We start from the raw sequence: 23,204 nt of genomic DNA on the forward strand, positions 1-23,204 counted from the left end.
GTAGAAGGGGGGACGGTCCGCAGGAGGACCCGACACAGTGCCTGGCATCGTGGACTCTCCATCGCTGCCCGTTGCTGTGGGCCTCAGGAACGTGAGATGCTCTTATGCCCCGGCATTCAATGCCCTCCTGCTCCACACCCCTTCCCACCTTGGAGGGGAAAGTCCGCTCACGCCCGTATCTTCCTCCAGCAACCCCCTCTTTCTCTACAAGGTTGTCCAAAGCGTGGTCTACATGCTCTGCCTCAGTTTCCCCGACTTCCACTCCCTCTTCCTCACTCTAGATCGGCCCGCCTGCTGCCCCACACCCTCCACCCAACTGCTCGGGTCCAGTCCTAAATCCCAAGGTCGCTTTCTACTGCTCATCTTTCCCCACCTTTCACTCCGTCAACCACGCCCTCATTCTGGAAACGCTCTCCCCTCGGCTTCAGGTGGAGCCAGTCCGCCGGTTTCCCACCTACCTCTCTGGCGGGTCCTTCCCCCCCCCCCCCCCCCCCCCCCCCCCCCGCCAGGCGGGTCTCCCGCGTTCCTTGTGCCCCACCCCCTCCGTGGCTTGGTGATGCCTCACTGCCCACAAATCCCAAGCCCCTGTCAAGCACACACCCCCTCCCCTGAGCTCCAGGACGCCCCCCACCCTTCCCCGATGTCTCTGGATGTTCCCCTAGGCATCACCCTCAGCATGTACTCACCTGTACCCAGCGAGTTCTCCAGACCTGTTCCCCAGACTTATCCCCACCTTCATTCTCCAAACCCAGGAGAAACCTCACTGCCTCTGTGGCAAATTCTCCACCACGGCCCCCTCCCCCCCCCCCCCCCCCCCCCAATTCCCGGACCCACTGTCCACCCGCTCTGTGTCCCAAGAGGCTGACGTCTATGCACCACCTGTTGACCTCTGGCTTCTGGTGGAGTTCAGCCAATGGAAGGCACCGGCCGGAGACTGGTGGGTGGGAGGAGGGTCGGGTTGGGGTGCTCACTCTCCAGCCACCCCCCCCCCCCCCCCCTCCCCCGTCTCTCGGGTGTGGGCTGTCCCTGCCCATACCCCGGGCCTCCGCTCTAGCCACCCCTTCAAGTCTCAGTAGCTTCAGCTCACACTTCAGCCTTCAAGCTGGGGTGGTGGAACTGCTCTCTCTACTGCTGGCCCCGGGTACTGCACCTTCCCCGAGCTTGTTTTCCTTGACCTTGGCCCCCTGCCCTTAATCCCCTAAAATAGCCCTTTCGTTAAACTCTCCCTGGCTATTCCGTTTGGGTGCACTCTCTCTTTCCTGCCAGGGCCCTGCCTGTGCGCTCTCCCCGAACCCTCCCATCCAGCCTGATCCATTATCTCGAGCCACCACCCCCTTTCACCTCCACCCCCCCCCCCGCCCCCCACTCCAGGACCCTTCCTTGGCCTCCCCAGCCTCCTCCCTGATCTCGCAGCCTCGGGTCTCACAGGCAGCCGGAAGGCAAGTGGGAAAATGTAAATCAGACCACATCAACTGCCTGCCCTCCCTCCCCCGTCCCCCTTAAATCCCTTCCAAAGCTCCCCTTTGCTTTTGGGATACATTCGAAGCTCCCGAGAGTGGCTGATAAGGTCTCTTGGGCTCTCTCCACTCCCCACCCTCATGCACCCCATACTCCATTCGTGCAACCCTCTTGCAGGAGTATGAAAAAGCCGGTAACTCACAAGTCCGCACACCTTTACATAGGCTGTGCCCTTCACCTGGACACACACACACCCCTCCTCCTATGTCAGGACTCTGAGAAAATTACTCGCTTTATTCGGGAAACTCCCATCAACCCCAGCTCCTCTGATCAGGCAAATCTGGGTCCTCCTCTTTTGTGTTCCCAAGATGCTCAGTGAAAGGGAATAGTTGGTGGCTGCTGGAATGGGGGCGTGGCTAGGAAAGCTCCCGGGGGCGAGGAGTGGGGGCGTGGCTAGGCAAACTGGGTGGCGAGTGGGGGCGTGGCTACGGGAAGCTGGTGTGAACTTTTGGGCGTGGCTGGTGCCCGTGGGTGTCCTGCATGGAAAGACCCAGAGTACCTGGTCTATTTCACAGTTGCCCAAATCCCAGTCAGAGACCTCATGAGCTCCCTCCTCTAGAATCCCAACTCCTCGCGAGAAGGCTGTTTTGTTTTGTTTTGTTTTGTTTCAGGCAGAATTTCAAAGTTTTATGGCAACTTGTACAGAAATCACAGAGAAGAGACAACGACCGGTGCTGATGAGCTAGGAGTAGAGAAAGGGGAGTGGGTAACAGGTCTGGGATGTTGGGGTGATGCACAACAGGACGATAGGACGCTAAAAACCTGTGGGAAGCAGGGTGTTACGGGGGTTGCAGGGTGATCCTCAGGGTCCCAAGAAGTGGGCAGCACTCCGCACACCCCAAGTGTGTCCTTTGGGCAGGAAACAACGGTAAGAAAATGCAGATGGCCTACCAACAGATGGGTGGCCTCCAAGGTTAAAAATGCCCACCCAGACCCCCTGGCCCCAGTCCCACCCTCCCACCCACCCACCCCTGCTCCCCATCAGGCAGAGATGTGGCAGCATTTGCTGGCTTGTAGCATTGGTCCTCTGGGACCCTCGGTCTCCTCTTCGAGGGTCCTGCCCGGATTGGCTGGCACTGAGGGCAAAATGAGCCTTCTAGATTGTCAGGGGAGATCGCTGGACTCCCTTCGATTCCCGGCCTCCTCCCCAAAGCCAGTTCTCACGGCTGGGGGAGTCTGCTGCCCTCGCAAAAGGAAAGTCTGTCACCCCCTTTCCCCAAGACATGCACCCTCCCGTGCCCCCCCTCCCCCAAACACACTATATATACACACAGGGCCCCCCCCTCCAAGGTGTGGCTGGGCTCTAGGAGGTAGTGGAGGCGAGTGGGGGCGCTGGAATGTGAGAAGTTGCAGGTTCAAATGCGCCTCCTCCAGCTCCGAAACCCCACACTTCTCCCCTCCCTTCTCCAAGCCTCGAGAATTAGTGTCCTCCCAAGGGCCTGAGTGGAGAAATCAGGGAAGGCGTGGCCCCCTTTTGCACGCACCTACCTGTGCCTCCGCCCCACCCTCGGGGGCTGAACAGAGCTCCCTGAGGGTTGGGGAGAAGGGCTGAGATCAGGGACATCCTGGGATGGATCAGCCTCCTTCAAAGGTCCCCCAGGGAGGGCTGGGTTCGGAGGCTCTGGGGCACAGGTCCCTGGCGGTGGTGGCGGTGGTGGGGGGGGGCGTCCTCTAGAGGAAGGGGACCTTAAGGGATAGGGCAAGGCTGGGTGTGGAGGGAGACAGATGTTACAGATTCTCTAGAAGGTCGAGGGGTAGGGGGCGGTTCTCTGGGGAGGGGCCTCGAGGTGGCAATGTCCCCGGGGGTGCGGGCAGTGGCTACCAGGGCTGGGCGGCAGTTGTGGGTATCTCGGGGAGACCCCCGAGGGGAAGGGACGAGGATGTTAGTGGGGACGGAGGGCAGGGATATTAATTCCCAGGAGGAAGGGAGGCTGAGTCCCAGGAGAGAGGAGGCCGAATCTCTCTGGAGGACAAAAGGAGACGCGGGTCCGAAGCAGGGGCAGCCGAGTCTCTGGGGGAGGGGGAGGGGGGCCTAGAAGCCCCGGATGTGGCAGTAAGCCTCGAGGCTGGCGAAGAGGATGTACAGGAACCAGAGGCCCAGGAAGAGCGCCGTGGTGGCGAGCTTGGGGCCCCGCGGGCCGCCCAGCTCGCCGCCGATGTGCGGCCGGCGCCGGTACAGCAGCACGGCGATGCCCACGAAGGCGAAGACGGTGAAGAGAGTGACGGAGAAGGCCAGCGTGCCGGTGCGCACCTCGAACGGGCGGCCCTGCACCGCCCAGTACACGGCGGCCACCGACCAGGCCACGCCCAGGCCCAGGAACACGTTCACCGCGTTGGAGCCCGTCACGTTGCCGATGGACGCGTCCGCGCACTGGTCCTGCAGCGCCGCCACCTTGCTGGCGAACGTGTCTGCGTGGGCAGAGACACGGCGGTCACAGGGGCCCAGCCTGTCCCCCAGGCCAGCTTTCCAGGAGACCCCGACACCATCCCCGGTGCCCCCCCCCCCACCTCCCCCCGGGCAGACCCCGCCTCCCGCGGCCGCAGCTCCCCGCCTGAGGCCCTTGACCCCAAGCAAGCCACGAAGTGGGTCATCATGCCCGTGCCGGGCGCTCTGCAAGACCCGCCGCCTGCTTTCTCTGGAACTCGCTGCCTGCTTTCGATGGGACTTGTCTGCATCCAGTGGTAACCACTGCCTACTTTCTATGGCACCCCCTGCCTGCTTCTGGTGGAACCACCGTCCGATCGCAGTCTCTGCATTCAGTGGGGTCTGCTGCCTGCTTTCTATGGGACTCGCCGCCCGCTTTCCATAGGAATCGCTGTCTGCATTGCCTGAACCCACTGCCTACTTTTCTACTGGCCCCATCACCCCATCGCCAGCTGGCGGGACAACAAGTGTTCGGTTCCACCCACATGGAACCCCCTTCCTGTCAATTCCCCACCTGGTCTCTGTCCAGCACGCAGCCCCGTTTCTGTGGCCTCCACCCACGTCTCAACATCTCGCTAAAAAAAATCTCCGGTATAGAGCGCAGGCATCGGAGAGCCAGTCACAATAGCTGCTTTCTGGGGCGCCTGGGTGGCTCAGCGGGTTTAGGGGGCCAACTTTTGCTCTCGGCTCAGGTCGTCGTCTCACGGTGGTGAGACGGGCCCCTCCCCCCCCCCCCCCCCCCCCCCCCCAGTCAGGCTCCACACTCAGGGCGGGCTTGGAGCCTGCTTGGGATTCTCTCTCTCCCTCTCTCTCTCTCTCTTTGCCCCTCCCCCTCTGTTCTCTCTCTCTCTCTCTCTCCAAAAATAAACATGAAAAAAAAAAGTTGCTTTCTACAGGCCCCGCCCCCTGCTTTCTATGGAGCCCACTGTCTGGGTTCTACATTTCCCAATACCTTAGTTCCACGGGACATCCCAACGGTTGCTTTTGGGGAGGATTCCGTTTACCTACTGAATCACAGGACCTCCCTGCCTGGTTTCTCTCCTGCTCCCTCACTGCGTTTCTGTGGGACCCACCATCCGGGTTCTGTGGGATTCCACCACCTTATTTCTGCACAACCTTCCTCCCGGGCTCTGCTGCTGGGCTTCTCTGAGACTCTCCCCGGACAAGCGGTTTCCCAGGGGGGTTACCAGGAATGGATGTGCCCAGGGCCACGAAGACTACGGCGTTGACAGAGTCCTTGAGGCCGACGGTGCAGCCAAAGTGCGAGGCAAGGTCCCCGATGAGGGCGGTGAGCAGGCCGATGACCAGGATGCAGACGCCAAAGCAGGCCCAGCCGTGGCAGTACTCCGTGGGGGGCACGCAGGCAAAGAGCACCTTCCAGAACACCGTCAGGAAGTGCATGACGTAGTCAAAGCAGGAAGGCAGCCGTTCCTCCCGGGACCCGTCCTCCTCCTCCTCCTCGTCCCCTGTGGGCACACGACCCAGCTGGGGCACACACCCAGGCCACCTTCTTCCTGGCCTACAGAGGCCCCCCGTTTTGTTCAGGAAAATTCTGCTCTGTAAAATGCATTGCCTTCCCAGAATTCCTTGCGGCCAGGAGCCCAGATACCGATATTCACTTTTCCAGAATCCCTCGGTGCTGGAGGCCGTGTGCTTGGCTTGCCAGGATCCCTTGCCGCTAGCCAAAAAAAACTAGGCCACATCCCTAGCCAAAAAAAACCAGTCCTTTTCCCAGACGCCTTGATAGCTACCATTTACAGAAAGCCATTTCTACAGCTGGAAATACTGACTTCCTCTGACTCATTGTAGCTAACGGTAGCCACATGCTCAGCTAAAGGTGCTTGCTTTCCCACAACCCCTTGCAACAGTAGCCATGTGACCCAGCCCGGCCAGGAGACCTAAGCAGAGGGCTTCTGGAAAGCTCTGGCTTTCCTGACACGGGCACTGTGTCACACAGGTGTTTTCTGAACGCTGTAAAGGACGCCTCACCGGCCCTTCGTGGTGTTTGTATCACCTGCTGTGACTGAATTCGACCTGTCCTTGACCTGCCACTTGGGACTTGTGTCAGGGGAAAGCCCACATGGAATGGTTTGTCTACCTTGCCCTAAACTGAGAAGCACAAAGCAATGAATGAGAAGCAGGAAACGAATTGAATGGGCGCTACGCCCGGAAGGACGCCGATAAGGAACAGGGTAGTTAGTCCTGGATCAGTCACGCAGAGCAAGCCAGGGAACAAAAGGCAGGGAGCCACGGCGACGAGGGGAGGGCCACCCAAGCTCCTCTGAACTGTCAGCCAGCAGAGGACACACTGGCGGATTCGGGAATTCGGGTCATCTATCCCTCTCCCGCTTTTCCAGCTCACTTAGTCTCTTGTCTTGTTTTTTGTTTTTTTTTTTTAAAGTTTGCAAATGCTTAACTAAGTGGTTTCTTCATTCTTCGCGCCATCTTTCAAAGAAGGAGACTTTTGCGGCGACCCCAGGAAAAGTGGAATTGGACGCTCCAAAGCAGCAGGCACGCTGCCCCTTCTTGCTACCCTACTTCCTCTTTCTCCCCGCCTGGAATGCGAGCTTGACGCCTGGAGATGCGGCAGCGATTTTGCCACCATGTGGGCAAAGGTTGAGAGTGGGAAAGAGAAATAAAGAGGGAGCCTGGGCATTTAACGATGTTACTGAGCTGCTGACTCTTTATTGCCTCCTACGGATTCCTTTGTTCTGTGACAAAAGTAACCTCTAGGGTGCTTCAGCTGCTTGTGGTTGCGTTTTCTGTTGTTTGCCGCTGAATGCGTTCCTCACTGGCCACGGTGATGAGACGTGGCCGAAGTCAGAGTGGGGAGAACGCACTCTTGGCAGGGAAGGGCTGCTATCACTGCATCTCCCGGGGGCTTTTCCCTGCCCTGCTTCAAATCCTGCCTTGGTTTCCCACTGCCCTTAGACCGAGGCCCACATTCCTGTGCCTGGCATTCAAGGCTCTGGTCTCTGCAGACTCCTCCAGCCTTTCCCATCAGGGGAGGCTCTTCTCCAGCCCTTCCCATAGAGGGAGCCTCACGGTTACGCCTGTGGCTCTGGAGCCACGTCTCTGGTTCCAAACTCTGGATCTGCTGCGTGATCCTGAATCCGTGTCCTAACCTCTCTGAGCCTCCGCATGCCTATCTGAGAAATGGGAGTAAAAACTGGACCCGCCTCAAGAGAGGGCTGTAATGACTGCACGAGGCGGGCCACGTAAAGTACCCTCTGCGCAGCCCGGCGCATCTCCAGCCTGACGGCTGTTATCGAAAGGCCCCTTCTAGTGCCTGGGGAGATTCACAGATGCTCCAAACCAAGGCCGCCCTGCAAAGAGCATCCGGTTGAGGCCCGGAGGTAAAGGAAATACAGAAGCACCTTTGAAGGTGCAAGACAGGACACAACGTGTCATCCAAGGGGGTGAGACCCGCCCCTCTCCGTCAGCGCCTCAAGCAGTCTCATGCTCGCGGCAAGGAGGCACGGGCACGGGTTGAACAAAGTGCTCACAATGATCAAGGACCGAGCTGGAAACTTGGGGAGCATTAGCTGACTGAGGCCAGACAGGAGATGGACTTCAAAGGCTGCCTGGCGCTCCACGGTCCCCATCATGACGTCGTCATCAGGATTATTACCACTGGTAGGGTTTTACCCTCCCCCACCCCACTACTTCCTCTGATCTAATGGGTTGCTTCCTACCGACCCACCAGCTGAGTCACCTCCACAACCACCGTCTCGCACCCCGCAGCCTCAGTTTTGTGCTACCCTCTCTTCTCCGCTGAGCCTGGAGGGAGTGCTGTCTCCCCACGGTCCTTGGACCGCCGCTCCCATCCCTTGTCACCTCCTCCTGGCCCACCTCCTGCCAGCTGGACAGCCTCAACTCCCTCCCCCCACCCACCCCCCATCCCAGCCTCTCCTTCCTTCCACAAGCTCCCTCCGGCTTGGGGAAGCCTGGAGCTTCCCCCATTCAAAATGCCCCGTGGTCCCCCCGCCCTTGCACCGAAATGACACCCCAGCTCCCTGCGGTGGCCTACGCGGACCTGCGCGGTCTGGGCTCTGCCCACCTCCAGCTCCTGAGGCTGTTTCTTCACGCCCGAACCTAGTCACCTTCCCCAAACGCGCCACGACCTAGGGTACTTACAAACTCTGTACTTGGTTTCCCCCTCTGCCCGCAATACCTCCCCGTCTTCTTCCTCCTCCTGGCTAACGCTTATTCCAATGTGAAGACGCAGCTCAGAAGCCTCCTCCTCCAGGGAGCCCTCCCGGACCTTCAGGCTGGGTCAACCTCCTATCTGGGTTCCCGCAGCAACCTGAGGTCCCCTGGCCCAGCCCTGCCTGCTCTGGGTTGTCACTGTCTTGTGGCATGTGTGTCTCCCCCCACTGGACTATGAGCACTGTGAGAATAGGCTTCATGCCGTCATAATCATCTCTTTGTCCCCAGCAATGTCGTGAACAGGGCTGAGTCCAGAGGATCCCCCAGAAATAGATATTGGAGGGTGCCTGCGTGGCTCAGGCAGTTGAGCCTCTGACTTTGGCTCGGGTCATGATCTCACAGTTCATGGGTTTGAGGCCTGCGTCGGGCTCTGTGCTGACAGCTCGGAGCCTGGAGCCTGTTTCGGATTCTGTGTCTCCCTCTCTCTCTCTCTGCCCCTTCCCTGCTCCCTCCCTCTCTCAAAAATAAACATGAAAAGAATAATAATAATAAAGAAATAGATATTGAAAGAATGTGGCTTCAGAGAGAGACATCACTTCGCTTCCTGGTATATTTCCATTCCCAAAGCCTGGTTTGTTTCGATCTCCCTGTTCAACCACAATTCCTAGTGTATTTTCAGTTCCTACAGTTAGGCCTCCCTGAAGGAGGCCTGATGTTGTATAAGGGACAGAGAAGCCTTGAGCTCCAGCTCATTCCCTGTGGGACTTCAGGCCAGTCCCTCCTCTGCTGCTGGGCCTCAGTTTCCCCAATCTGTATCACAAAGGGCCGATGTTGGTCTCCCAAGACTGAACCCGTGAATCCAAGTGCCACGGTGTCTCTGGCCACAGGGGGGCAGTGTGGGCCCATCTGAGACCCAAGGAGGGCGAAACCCGCACAGGTGGGAGAGAGCTGGGATGCACCCCCGACCCTGACTGTCTCCGTGGCAACAGAGGCGCCCAGGCTGTCTGAGGAGGCCATGACGTTTAACCTGTTCCCACCCTCCAGCCATCTGACGCCAGGAGAAAGCCCAGCTGGGACTCTCCTCCCCTCAGCTCTCTGCCTCCACCCCTCCGGCTGCCTTTCTCTCTGTGTATCCCTCTCTCGCTCTTTCTCTGGCCCTCTGCAGTTTACTGACTTCATTCTCTACACCCCTCATGTTCTCTCCATGTCTCTGTCTCTCTCCGTGATTCTCTGCACCTCTCTCCTTGTGTGTGTCCATCTCTCCTGTTTGTATCTGTTCCTTATCTTTCCCTGTTTCTTTCTTTTTCTTTGTGTCCTTGTTCTCTTTCTCTTCTCTATCGTTCTCTGTCCTCTTCTTCTTGTCCCTCTTTCTCTCTTTCTATTCATTTCTCTCTTTTCCTCCCCAGCACTCTGTCTCCCCATCCCTCCCTCTCTCTCCTCTCTCCTCCCTCCCCACTTACCTGCGCTCACTGTAACTGCCTCTAAAAACTGTTCCCTCCATGAATGGGTCCCAATCACCAAGGCCAAGTTGGTTTTCTTGATGAGCTTATCCACCGTGTTCTGAGGATGAAAGGGAGGGGAAGAGACCATTGCCCGTGACCACCTCAGCGCATCCCTGAGGCTCCCTGAGGAACGCTGGGGTTGGGGCTCACAGCCCATGCTCAGGGGTCCTCAACCTCCCCACACCCCAGTTCACGGCAAGAAGGGAAAAGGTGGTGTTGCTGTCCATGGTGCTGGCGGAGGGATCGGCTCGGACCCTAGATCACCCTCCTACTTGATTCTTACCAGACTTTCCCCAAGACTCCAGGAAGCTGGGGTCCTCAGAAAGTCACCTTAAAATCATATGACTCCTCGATGATGACCTCCAGTCGGCGGTTTTCCCCAAGAACTGGTTTGCCCATCTCTGCTATCCTCCGAGCCTCCTCCTCCTCGGCTGTCAGCTTCCTGTCCCCATCCCCTGCAGCATGAAGGATGGGAGTTAGGCTCACTGGGCCTGTGATGCCCTCACTATCTGTTCCCACTGAGAAAGAAAACTCTGTCAGCTGTCCCTTAGGAAGCTTCCGCGGTGGCACGCCCCCAGCCTGCCCCAGTGTCCCCATATGACCACCATCTTCCTCAACCTAAGACCCAGCTGGTCCATGAAGTTCAGCTGGTAGGCTCTGGGCTTCAAATGGAGGGAGCTGTGTGACCCCGGGCAATGCCTTAGCCTCTCTGTGCCTCCGTGCTCATATCTGTGAAACAGGTACAACAACAGTAGCCACCTATGGGTGGTTGTGAGGGGTTAAAGGAGTTACTTCACGTGTGGTGCTTAGGGCTTAGTGCCCGGCACACAAAAATAGTCTAAAATGTTATTTCCTTTGTTAAAATCACCAACACCGTCATCATCATCACCACCCTCGTGGGAGGAGGCCTTGTCTCTATATCTAAGCTCTGAAAAACATCCTTGAGTGTGTTTGAGGTGGTGAGGAAAGAGGGGAGAGCCAATGTTGGTACAGATCTTGGACCCAGACCCACCTATAGCTGGCCCTCAGCTCACCTGTCTCCCCAAAGCATGTTGGTCCTCTGTTCCAAGCCCAGCACCAACTTAACCCTAACTCTTAGAGGAATGCCACCCCAACCAGGAACACTCTCAGAAAACTCTGCCAGCAATGACTTTTATTGTGGTTAAGCTTCTGGGATTTGGGGGCCTATTTGTTACAGCAGCTCCTATCACTTACCCTGACTAATGTGATCTTTAGTCTGACCCTAATCCTAACTCCAAATCCAGATTCTGATCTCAACTCCGAAACTACTCTGTCCCTTATGTTCAAGCAACTGCCCCCACCCCCACCCCAATCTCTGACCCTGGCCTCAATTCTAACCATAACCGCCCCCCCCCAACTCACCTCAAACCCCAGCTTAGGCTTTGACCTACATCTGACCCCAATTCTAATCTGACCCCACCACAAACCCAGATGGGATCCTGACCTCCCATTCCCCCAACGTGCACTACAAACAAAACATGATCTTGGCCTCCGAACCCCCAGCTGTAGCCCCAAACTCAATGGACCCCACCAACTCTGAGATCAACTCCAACCCTCACCAGCTCCGAGTCTGCCTTTATCTCACCTCCAACCTGCCTCAAACGTGACCTCAAAGGGTAGCTTGAGGCCATGACTCTCCTCCCGAGACCCCCCCCTGCAGTCAACCTGCACTCAAAGCCCGGCGGTGACTCCACTCACCTTGATTGAGCAGCAGAGCTGGGGAGAGACAGAGACAGAGAGAAGGTGAGATTGCTTCCCTGGGAAGCTCAGATCTACGAGCCTGAAGGAGCAGCCACTAATGGAGCCTCTGAGGGTCCCCCCCCCACACACACCCTGGACCCCTTCCCTCTCCCACAGCATCCCTGTCACCCCTCACCTGAAATCCCTCGCTTAAGCCACTGTGGCTGGCCCAGCTCGATGAAGAAATTATCCTTTTTCTCATATTCCTCGTCATCAACTATCTTTACCTGAAGAGTTTTCCTGAGCGGGGAGGAAAAGCACCCAGCATGAGGCCCCAGCCCGAATCGCCAGCTAACTCTCCACCCAGGCCCCGCAATTTCCCCCAGGCTCATTCCCTCAGTGCCTCTGGATCTCTGTTCAAACCTCTTTCTTAATGAAGCTCACTTCCCCCACCTTCTTTAATATTGAAGTCCCATCCCTGTCCCGACCTCAGCACGCCTGGCCCCCTTCCCCTGCTGTACGTGCTCTTTGTTCCATATCACCTTCTAACAAACCATCCAATATGTTTATTGTGTTTACGGTTTGCCATTTGTCTCTTCACATTAAAATGTAAGTTCTAAAAAAAAAAAAAAAAAAGTAAGTTCTGGGCGCCTGGGTGGCTCAGTCGGTTACGCGTCAGACTGACTTCAGCTCAGGTCATGATCTCGTGGTCCGTGAGTTCGAGCCCCGCATCAGGCTCTGTGCTGACAGCTCAGACTCTGGATTCTGCTTCAGATTCTGTGTCCCCCTCTCTCTCTGCCCTTCTCCTGCTCACGCTTTGTCTCTCTCTCTCAAAAATAAATAAATATTTTAAAAATGTAAAAAAAAAAAAAAAAAAAGTAAGTTCCACCAGGGCAGCGATCTTTGTTCATTTATGTACTTTGCTGCACGCCCCCCCCCCCCCCAATGCCTAGAGCGGTGCCTGTTCCACAAACATTTGTGAACTCTAATCCTTCAGTTCAGGAGGCCCTCTCCTTGCTGCCCTCTGTCCTGACCACATTCTGAGGATTAACTGAGCGCTGATTGATTTTCTCAGCATCCGCGCTGCTATGGTAACCAGGGGGTGCCGGGGGGGGGGGGAAGAGCCAGGAGTTGTCCGTGCCCTCCAGGCACACAGCCCACCCCCCCTCACTCACAAAGACCCACAATCCCAGAAAACCCACGGCCCTGCCACTAGCAGCCCTTTCAGCTGTAGGAACCTTGAGGCCCGGCCCCAGAACCCAGAAACACAAACAGCCAGCCCACACAGTCACCCAGCAGAAGCCAATCAACACCGCCCACACCCACACACCATCACACCCCGCAGCCATTCCCTATGCAGTGGCAAAATCACACAGACCAGATGCCTGTTAGCACAACACCCCCACCGCAGCCTCAGCGACTTCGCCAACCTGCAGAGCCCCACTGTGGTTCCGTGTAGACTCTTCCTTTCTTACATCTCGCCCATTATGGCTCTCGGGTGTCTGTTTATTTTTATCCCCTTCAGTCTCTCTCTCTCTGTCTCCATCTCTGACCCTGTCTGTCTCAGTCTCTTCCCAGCTCTCTGCCTTCCTTTATCTGTGTTCCCCTCTCCCTGTCTCAGCGTCTGCAGAATGGAACCGCCAAAGTCACCACAATTCAAGCAAAACGCTCCCGATCAGACAGTCACTCAATGGACCCATCTCAACACACAAACGCACAGGATACAGCGACACCCATGTAGAGACAGATGCACACAAGATGGCCATGTGGGGACATATGCCCACCTCCACCCTCACCCCCTTCTGGTCTCAGGATATTTTAATTTTCTGTGGGCAGAAAGAAATGGCCACCCCCAGCCTCAGAAGTGGACTGGGAGCTGTCCAAGGTTCTGGAACACCGTGGCGGGAAGCAGGGTCTCCTGAGACATTCTACTCACACACCCTGACATGTGCAGACAGCTGTCGACCCCGCGACACGCTGACAGGGTGATACGCACACACCTCCGACGCTCACTCTCTCGCAGACACGCCGGGATCCACTGACGCCCGGTGACTGACACCCATGCCAACTGGCATCCTGACGGGCGCGCCCTCATGGAACCCAGGGAGGAGAAACCCAACTGGCAGGGGACAGCAAGAGGGACTCGGGCTAGACTAAGGCAGGGCTTCCCGAGATCAAAGGAAGCAGCCGTTCTCCCCAGGCTGACCTTCTGTCACCCTCACGTGTGCCCTCCTTGCGTCCTGCAAACCCCACTCTCCAGCCCTTCCCAGCCTCTGAACTCGGACCCGTCTCCTTCGCAACCCTGTCTTTTGTCCCTCTCTCTGACCCAAACTCTCTGAAGCATCAAGAAGACCTCTCCTCCCCCGAGTTCCTCTCAGTAAGAAGGTCTCTGTCTCTTCCTTTCAGGCTTCCTGGATCATAGCCTCTCAATCCCTCTCCTCTCTCTCCACGTACTTCTGTGTCAATTTCCTTCCCCCTTTGTATCAACGTTCCTGTCTTTCCGTCTCTTTCTTTCTCTGCTTCTGTTGCTCTCTCTCTGTGTCTCCATCTCTCTCTAGGTCTTCTCTGTCTCTGAGCGCCTCTCTCTCTCTCTTTCTCTCTGCATTCTCTCCCCGCCACCCCATCTCTGGGCGTCTCTCCTCCACTTCCGGGTTGATCCTCCCTGGGGCCACCCCTCTGGCCCCGGGCTGCTTCCAAGCACCTCTAATTAGCGCCTGCCCGGGAAAGGAAGGATGTGTTTCCCTAAACGCTAATTAGCCTCCTGTTCTCTGTCTTCTGAAGCCACAGCTGGAAGACTGGGTGGGGGCAGGGGTAGGGGCGGGGGCAGAGGGTGTCCCAGCCTGGGGAAGCCGTGTGGGGGAGGAGAGGGCCTGTGGGGTCGCAGCAGCAAGAGGGAAGCCGGTTAGACTACAGGGAGGACCAGGATAAGCAGAAAGACAACTCTCTCCATTCCCCCTGCCTCTAGAATGTGACAAGTGGGGTCCGGGATGGTGCCCTCAGCCCTCAACCCGAGTTCTCAGCCCAACGCAGGCAGAGAGGCAGATGGAAAGGTACGGAGAGGCCGTCACTGAAATATAACCCGGGTCAGCGAGATACTGGGGACCGAGATCCGGAGATTAACAGAGCCCCAGAGAGGGCCTGCCAACAGCGAGAGACGCGGAGACACGAAGGGAGGGATGGAGAGGCGGGGGAGAGCAGCGAGAAGCTGAGCGGAGGCCAAGGCCCAGAGGCTGGGAGGGGGAGGGGGCAGGGAGCGCGGCGGGGGCTCTGCTCGGTGGGAGGAGCGTGGGCGGCAGAAGGAGGGAGACAGACGGGCGTGCGGGGGCGGAAGAGAGCAGGCAAAGCGGGGGGGAGGCGCCGTCTGCACGCCAGGCATGCGGCGGGGGATGTGAGGCTGCAGGCACACAGAGGGGACCCGGGCATCTGTGCAAGGGGGTGGCCGCGTGTCTGAGCGTGAGACCACCCCTGACTGTGCTCCAGCGCGCGTGTCTGTAGCTTTGTGATTCTGTGTGTGCCGGTGTGTGCGTTATTGTGTCTGTTAACCAGGGCACTTGCCCCGACCCCACCCGCCTTCCCCAAATCCCAGTCTTCCAGTTTCTTCAGGGTCTCTTCAGGCCCTGCCCCCACCTTCCCAGGCCCTACCATTCCTACTCGGTCTTTTTTTTCCCAAAGCCTCGCTCACATTTCCCTTAAGTCTCCAGCTATTTCCCCAGAGCCTTCCTCCTACCCACAAGCCCCACCCCTCCCCTAGGCCCGCCCCAAGACCCGCCCCTTCACCTTGGCCCCGCCCCGGCACTCCTGTCTCCTCCCTCCCCGCCTCTGTCCCGCCCCCTCCCTAGGCCTTGCCCCGCCTCCCACCAGCCCCCGCCCACTATATGGACACGCCCCACCCACTTCTCAAGGCCCGGCCCCAATTCCGTGGCCCCGCCCCGCCAGCGCCCCGCCCACTTCGTCCGCCGTGCCCGCGCCCTCGGCCCCGCCCCGTCTTCCCGCCGCGGTGCCCCAGGGCTGCCGGCCGACGCGCTCACATGGTCTCGTCGTCGCCGAACTCGAGCTCGCCGCACGCGTCCTCGTAGTGCACGCCGCCGCCGCGCGCCGTGCCGTCCACGGTGCGGTACGGAAGGCGCACGGTGCCCCGCGCGCCCGAGCTGCGCACGACGCGCACGTCCACGGTGCCCATGCACTCGCTCACGTGCAGCAGGCGGTCCTGGAAGGAGAAGATGCCCGCGTGGTCGTCGTCCAGGATGGTGACGGTGGCCAGCAGTGGCGCCACCAGCCGTCCCTTCGGCCGCCCGCCGCCGTCGGGCTCGAACATGCCCTGCGCGTCGCCCACGCGCAGGTTCAGCAGCCGCACGAAGAAGTGTTCGTCCTCCTCGAAGATGTCGTCGTCGATGATGCCGATGCGCAGCTCCTTCTGTGTCTCGCCCGGCTTGAACACCAGCGTGCCCTCGCTGCGGCGGGAGGGGAGGGGAGGGGACAAAACAGGGGTGAAGGTTGGTCAAAGGCTCTTTGGGAGGGAGGCGAGTCAGGGTGGGCTTCCTGGAGGAGAGAAAGGCGCCACCGAAAACTCACAAGTATGAGACTGGCCGGGTGTTAGACACATAGTCAGGGGTGCAGAAGGGGAACAAGATAAGGGTTGGTCCCTCCCACCATGGAATCCGTGAGGATTAGGAGCGCCAGCATTACATAGAGAACGATGAAAATGAAATCAGCGCCGGCTTCCTGTGGGAGTTTCCAGCGGGCAGGAGTGCTCCAGGCAGAGGGAACAGCACATGCAAAATCCCAGAGTGGAGAGAGCCTGGAGTGTTCCACAGCCACACTTCTCGGCCCTTAAGGCACCCCCCGAGCCCCCTGGGAGATCTTGCTAAAATGCAGATTTCTGGCTCAGCAGCTCTGAGTTTCCAGACTGCATGCCTAAGTCGCTCCCACAGGATGTGGATGCTCCCATGGGCTACAGGGACCACACTTGGGAGTGGCAGGGATCCAGGGTCCAGAGCTGCCATGTTCACACTTCTGATGAAAACCTTTGTGTGCTCCTGGATGCCCACGACAGCGAGTCCACTGTTTAACTGGGCTCATTCATTCAACAAGTACTCCCTGAGCACCTGCTCTGGGCCCTGTGCTGGGCAGTGCTGGGAACACAGCGGGGAAGAGGCCCTTCCTTCCCGGGGCTCGGAGGCCTGTGGGAGAGTCACATCACAGTGACCGTTGCACATGTAATAAGTTATTTCCAGTTCATTCGTTCAACAGGTATTTGTTAAGCACCCGCTGTGTGCCAGGCACTGTTCTTAGTGTTTCTTGGGGGAAACCACAGTGAAACCAGATCAGAGCAACATCCCTGCCCTGGTGGAACCTCTATTCTAGTACAGGAGGCAAATACACAGCAAACATTATATAAACTGGCAGGTGGTGATGGTGCAATGGAGAAAAATAGAGGAAAACAGACGAGAGGGTAGGGCGCGGGAAGGCGTTGTGTTAGGATGTCAGGGAAGGCGTTTCTGAATGGTGACATTTGAGTAGAGACTTGAGGGAGGTGAGGGTGGGAGCCGTGTGGAGGAGATCTGGGGAAAAGTATCCCTGGCAAAGGGAACAGCCAGTGCAAATGTCCTGAGGCAGGAGTTGCTTGGAGTATCTGAGGGATGTATCTGAGTATCTGAGAGGCGGCCAGTGTGGCTCCAGTGGAGGGAGTAAGGGGAAGAGGGAGATGAGATCACAAAGGGAACAACAGGGCAGATGTCACGGGGCTTTGGTGGGCTACGCTAAGGACTTTGGTGCTTATGCCGAGTGGGATGGGAAACATGGGAGGCCTCTGAGGAGGGGAAGGATGTGAGCTGGCTTAGATCTACAAGGGCATCGGTTGTGTCTCTGAAGCACATTCGAGATACCCTATAATGGGGCAGGGGAGGGAATGAGCGACCTCGGAGTAGTCCGAGTGAAACGTTGAGGGGACAGGACATGATTGGGCTCCTGGCAGGGCTGTAGGCATCGAAATGACTCTGGGCTGTAAATGCACCTTGACCACCTATAATTTCCCCTCTCGGTCCTCCCCACCACGCGCCACAGGCACCGGTGCTAGGGCTATGTGATCCAGAAGTGTCCTCTATCATTACTGTGGTCACTTTCGTGAGAAAGAGGCCCCGGGCTCTAATTCTCCAGAAGAAGTCGGCTCTGTGGGAGGCGCAGAGGGACCCCAAGGTTCTGGCAAAGAGGGAGAACCAGATGATAAGCCTGGAGTGGACAGAGAAGGGACTCCCTGTCGTGGCCGCCTTCAGCTCGGGAGACGCTGTCCATGGTGGCCAAGGCATCCAGCCCCGTGAGCTAACCTGCTCCAAGCCGGGTTCCGCTGCTGTGCCAGCTGTGGGATCTCGGGCAGTAAGGATGTGCAGCCCCTCTGAGACTCAGTTTCCCGATCTGTAAAGTGGAGCTAATAACCGTGCCTACCTCCTGGGGGTGTGATAAGGACTGAGCTATTATGCAAGGGAAGCACTCAACCAAAGTTAGCTAGTGATATGTGTATATGAAGATTAGAATCTTAGAGGGGCGCCTGGGCGGCTCCGTTGGTTAAGCGTCCGACTTCGGCTCGGGTCATGATCTTGGGGTTTGTGGGTCTGAGCCCTGCTGATGGTGCAGAGCCAGCGTGGGATCCCCTTTCTCTCCCTCTCTCTGTGTCCCTCTCGCTTCTCTCTGTCTCTCTGCCCCTATCCTGCTCCCGTGTGTGCTTTCTCTCTCTCTCTCTCTCTCTCTCTCTCTCTCTCTCTCAAAATAAACAAACTTTAAAAAGATCTTAGAATTCTAACGTTATGGGATGTCAGAAACATGAACTGAAGGGATAGTAGAAGGTGGGGATGTTAGGGCCATCTTCGCCAAATGGTTAAAGTGACATCAGAAGCAGTGGGGCAGGCGGGTGTCGTGGGCCTCCTGATATCATGCACTGAGGAGGACACAGCATCACTTACGTGAATTCCTGCCAAAAAGTGCGCCCCCTGAACTGAGTCATGAGGAAACATCGGACAAAGCCCAACTGTGGGCTGTTCTAACTGGCCTGTCTTCAAAAGTGTCAGGGTCATGAAAGGCAGAGAAAAGCCAAGGGATCGATATCCCGACTGAAGAACTCTAAAGAGACCCGACAGGGACGCCTGGGTAGCTCCATCAGTTAAGCGTGCGACTTCAGCTCAGGTCACGACCTTGCGATTCACGAGTTCGAGCCCCGCATCGGGCTCTGTGCTGATAGCTCGGAGCCCGGAGCCTGCTTCGGATTCTGTGTCTCCCTCTTTCTCTGCCCCTCCTCCGCTCACGCTCCGTCTGTCTGTCTCTCTCTCAAAAATAAATAAACATTAAAAAAAAATTTTTTTTTTTTTTAAAGAGACATGACAACCAAATGCAACGTTGGGTTCTGGATTGGACGGGCAAGGAGGGAGCGTGTGCAAATAAGGTCACAAAGGATGTTACAGGGACAGCAGGAAGATGCAAACAGGGACCGTAGATTGGGTAGTAATATGGATTCGGTGTTTACGTATCCTGAGCGGGACGACCGGACTGTGACTGTGGTGGTGGTGGTGGGGGGGGTGTCCTACATCTTAGCAGATGCACATGCAAGTATTCATGGGCGAATGGCCCTGCTGTCTGCAACTCATTCCCATATAGTGGCACAACTATTAATACTCTTACATATTAACTGGAAGGGGTGCGTGAATGAGCACAGGACGAAATCTGCACAACTGGCGAATCTGGGCGAGGGCTATAAGAGGGTTCCCGGAACCATTTTTGCAGCCCTTGTGTAGGTGTGAATTCTTTTTTTTTTTTTTCCAAAACAGAAGGTTGGGAAGAAAAAGGACACGGGGATTTTAGAAACCAGGCGTGATGGAAATATAGAAGATGGGCTTCCGTTTCAACACTGGATGCGCAAAACCTGAGAAGACGAAAGGCTTTGGACCATCGCATCCGAGACTGGTTGGGGGTACGGATTAGACTATCCAAATGTGGGGGCGCCTGGGGGGCTCAGGTGGTTGAGTGTCCGACTTCTGGTTTCGGCCCAGATCATGATCTCGTGGTTTGTGAGTCCGAGCCCCGCACCGGGCTCTGCATTGAGCATGGAGCCCGCTTGGGATTCTCTCTCCCTCTCTCTCTGCCCCTCCCCTGCTCATGCTCTCTCCCTCTGTCTCAATACAAATAAATAAACTTAAAAAATATATATCCAAATGTGAGAGTCTTGGAATCTGAGAACTTTAGATCCTTGGCATGTGAGGATTACGGGGGCTTCAATCTCAGAGTCTTGGGACAGCTGTGCCGTTTTGGTGCCCCGGAGATCATCTTTAATTTGAAGAAACTGGGGCGCCTGGCTGGCTCACTCAGTAGAGCATGGGACTCTTGATCTCGGGGTTGTGAGTTTGAGTCCCACATTGGGTTTGGAGATAAATAAGTAAACTTTTTAAAAGCTGGGAGAAACTGAGGCCCTTCGACCACCCTAATCTCTATGATACCTGTGGGCAAATCAGACAAAGGCATCCCTTCTTTAGGACACTTGATTTCCATGAATCAGGACATTAGCACAATAGACATACAAGTCTGCAATGTCCGCTCTGTGAACAGAGCTTTCTTAGATGGGGTGCTCTTATGCAGTGCACAACCTCAATAACTGTGCGTGACAGCCCTGATTGCCCACACTGAGGCAGGAACTTGCCTGACGAACAGGGTCCAGGGCTAATCTTGGAACCCAGGTGCCCTCCCTCCCGGTTCCGGACCTAAGCAGCCTTTGAATGGTGATGCCAGGTCTGTGAATGTCACCTGGGATGGGAGAGCAGGGGCCGAAGGAAGATGCCACCCTTTCCTCGCTCTTCGGTTCCACCACCGAGCAGCATTTACTGCTGCACTTCAAACATCTCAGGACTGAGGTCATTTGCAGATGAGAATGCGGGCTCTGATTACAGCAGGTGATACCCGCACTCGCTTCCTTCTGCAAAACCTTTGGCAGGGGGAGGGGGGGGCGGGCAGTGCAGACCAGGGGTGTGGGTACGAGTGCAAGAGCGAAGAGGCCGGGCTAAGGGCAGACACCTCAATCTGGCGAATGCCTTTTCTTCCCTCGAAGGAGGCTGGGAGGCGGGGGATGGTAGGGGGAGGTTGGAAGGAGCAGGTTGCGGGTGGCCCCAAAGGGATCCCGTGCTCCAGGATGACAGAAGGAGATCCTGAGCCCCACTCGGGAGAAGGCAGGGGGTGGGCGGAAGGGCAGGAGAAGTGAATGGGGACGGGCCTGATACGAGGGTCCTGGACTGCCCTAGGTGGGGGGAAGTGACCCACAAATACCCGAAGCGGTGGAAAGACGCGAAGGCGTGACAGCGGCACGCAGGGGAGACTGGGCTATCCGAGGTGGCGGAGGGAAAGATTGGCGAAACACAGCACTCAGCCCTAGGACGAGAAGCGCTAAAGGGAGGCGTGGCCGACTACGTGGCCGAGGGGACCCTGTCAACAGCGCGGCCACCAGCACTGCCTCCCAGTCTCCGCTCTGCTTTCCTCACAGCCCTCGCCACTGACATTGTACGTATTCGGTGTCTGCTTCCCAATGGTCTGTCTCTCCCGCGAGAGTGTCAGCTGCCTTTGGGCAGGGCCGGGACGTGTTGCATTCACGGCCGGTCCCCACTGCCCAGGTCCGTTCCTGGCGGGTGGGAGACCCGTGAGAAGTGTCGTCATTACCGTAGGAAACTATGAGACACCTACGCGTCGGGCAGCAGAATATACCGTAAAGCTATCATTCTATAACCCAAGGTCCGTGGGTTCGAGCCCCGCGTCGGGCTCTGCGCTGACAGCTCGGAGCCCGGCGCCTGCTTCCGAGTCTGTGTCTCCCTCTCTCTCCGCCCCTCCCCTGCTCACGCTCTGTCTCTCTCAAAAATAAACCAACGTTAAAAAATATAGGGGGCGCCTGGGTGGCTCAGTCGGTTAAGGGTCCGACTTCGGCCAGGTCACGATCTCGCGGTCCGTGAGTTCGAGCCCCGCGTCGGGCTCTGGGCTGATGGCTCAGAGCCTGGAGCCTGCTTCCAATTCTGTGTCTCCCTCTCTCTCTGCCCCTCCCCCGTTCATGCTCTGTCTCTGTCTCAAAAATAAATAAACATTAAAAAAATTAAAAAAAAAATATAGTCCCAGACACATAGTAGGTGTTCAGCAGGAAGTGCCGAACGGGACAAGATCACAGGTCTGCTCAAAAAGAGGGGCGAAGGCAGGGAGCCGGGCAGCGAGACTCAGGAGGGTGCAAAGGGTGCGTTTCTCCGCGGCAGAAACCAAGGGCCTGGGGCTCATTTGGGCACTGCCTCTCTCCTCTTATCTCATTTAGTTCTCCCACATGGCGCTTACCAGCCCCCTGACGTTTTTATGTATTTAATGGCTTATAACCTTATTGCAACTTAAGGGTAGGGACCTTAGCTGTCTTGTTCTCCATGGTGTATACCCCGCAGGCATATGGTAGGTGCTCAGTAAACCTTTTTACTTTAGTAATGGTGTGTGTGCGTGTGTGCGTGTGTGTGTGTGTGGAGGGGAACCTGTTCCAGCAGGTGACGGTACATGTCAGGGAGCTATAATAATTAACACAGGGTGATGTCAACCCCCAAAACCCACAGGTAGATAATAAACATGGGAAGGCAGCCTGTGGGCGGGGCGCGGCCACGCCATGTGGCTTGTCCAGCAGCGTGTGGCAAATGCCCACAAGAGTGTCCCGGACTCGGCCACCTGGCAGGGGGAGGGGGTGGGGAGGGCGAGAGACTCTCCATGTCGGCTCGGGCCATGATCTCGCGGTTCGTGGGTTCGAGCCCCCGCGTCGGGCTCTGTGCTGACAGCTCGGAGCCTGGAGCCCGCTTCAGATCCTGTGTCTCCCTCTCTCTCTGCCCCTCCCCCGCTCACACTCTCTCTCTCTCTCTCTCTCTCTCTCTCTCTCAAATAAAAAGCATTAAAAAAAAAAAAAGCAAGAGCAAGAGCGAACGGATGAGCGAGCGAATGAGCGAACGGTGCAGGCCTGCGCGCACAGCAAGGGAAGCGTGGGCGCTGGAGGTCGCCGGGAGACCGCTGGGCCCGCCCGCAAACAGCCGACCCACCTGTACTCGTAGTCGGAGCCGGCCTTGGCGGAGCCGTCCTCGGTGCGGTAGTCCACGTAGAAGGTGCTGTTGCCCTCCCCGCCCTGGCAGGTGACGGACAGCAGCACGGAGCCGCAGTTCTCCAGGCAGTGGTAGAGGCTGGGCTCGAAGAAGATGCGGCTGGCGCCGTCGTCCTCGTCCTCGCCGGGGCCGTCGGCCGGGGAGGCGCGGCGCGAGGCGTCCGCCGCGTGTCGCCGCAGCACGTTGCCGGCGCCCGTCATCAGCCGCGTGGCCTGGATGCGGTAGAAGGCGCGGCTCTTCTGCTGGTGCAGCAGCGCGTAGTAGTTGGCGATGCCCACCAGCTGCTCCAGGTCCTTGTCCGGGTGCTTCTGCTTCAGGTCCTTGAGGATCTGGATGACCTCGCGGCGGCTGGCGTCCAGCTCGCGGGCCTCGGCGGGGCCGGGGCCCAGGCCGCCCGGCTCGCCCGGCACCTCGGCGCCCACGAACGTGCCGTCCAGCTCGATGCTCTTGGGGGGGTCGCCCTCGGCGCCGATGATGATGCCGCTGCGCGGGTCGGTGCGGTAGCGCTTGTACACGTACTTGTAGAACAGCAGCCGCTTGTCGGCCATCCAGGCGAACACCACGCACACCGGGAAGAAGACGAGGGTCAGCAGCGCCTCCCACACCTGCGGGCGGCCGCGCGGGTCAGGACCGCCGCGCCGCCAGGGGGCGCGCTCGCCGCCCGCCGTCGGGCCGCCCCCGCGGCTCTCTCCGCCCGGCGCCGGCGGGGGAGGGCGGGGGGCGTGGTCGCCGGGCGCCCCCCCCCCCCCCCCCCCCCCCCCCCCCCCCCCCCCC

The 23,204-nt window shown here is 57.8% G+C and overlaps 1 protein-coding gene across 1 annotated transcript in view; it reads right to left on the bottom strand.

The window, feature by feature from the left end:
- Positions 1-2,500: 2,500 nt before the first annotated feature.
- The window catches only part of LOC125918042 (sodium/calcium exchanger 2), a 24,599-nt gene continuing 3,895 nt past the window's right edge, over positions 2,501-23,204 (bottom strand). The window contains exons 2-9 of the mRNA XM_049624104.1: positions 22,371-23,035; positions 15,324-15,746; positions 11,492-11,595; positions 11,314-11,331; positions 9,925-10,049; positions 9,553-9,652; positions 5,131-5,409; positions 2,501-3,927 (exon numbers count right to left, since the gene is read on the bottom strand). Coding sequence (XP_049480061.1) covers positions 3,551-3,927; positions 5,131-5,409; positions 9,553-9,652; positions 9,925-10,049; positions 11,314-11,331; positions 11,492-11,595; positions 15,324-15,746; positions 22,371-23,035 — 2,091 coding nt within the window. The 3' untranslated portion in view covers positions 2,501-3,550. The remainder of the gene's footprint in view (positions 3,928-5,130; positions 5,410-9,552; positions 9,653-9,924; positions 10,050-11,313; positions 11,332-11,491; positions 11,596-15,323; positions 15,747-22,370; positions 23,036-23,204) is intronic.

Source organism: Panthera uncia, unplaced genomic scaffold (assembly GCF_023721935.1).
Source record: "Panthera uncia isolate 11264 unplaced genomic scaffold, Puncia_PCG_1.0 HiC_scaffold_397, whole genome shotgun sequence".
NCBI lineage: Eukaryota > Metazoa > Chordata > Mammalia > Carnivora > Felidae > Panthera > Panthera uncia.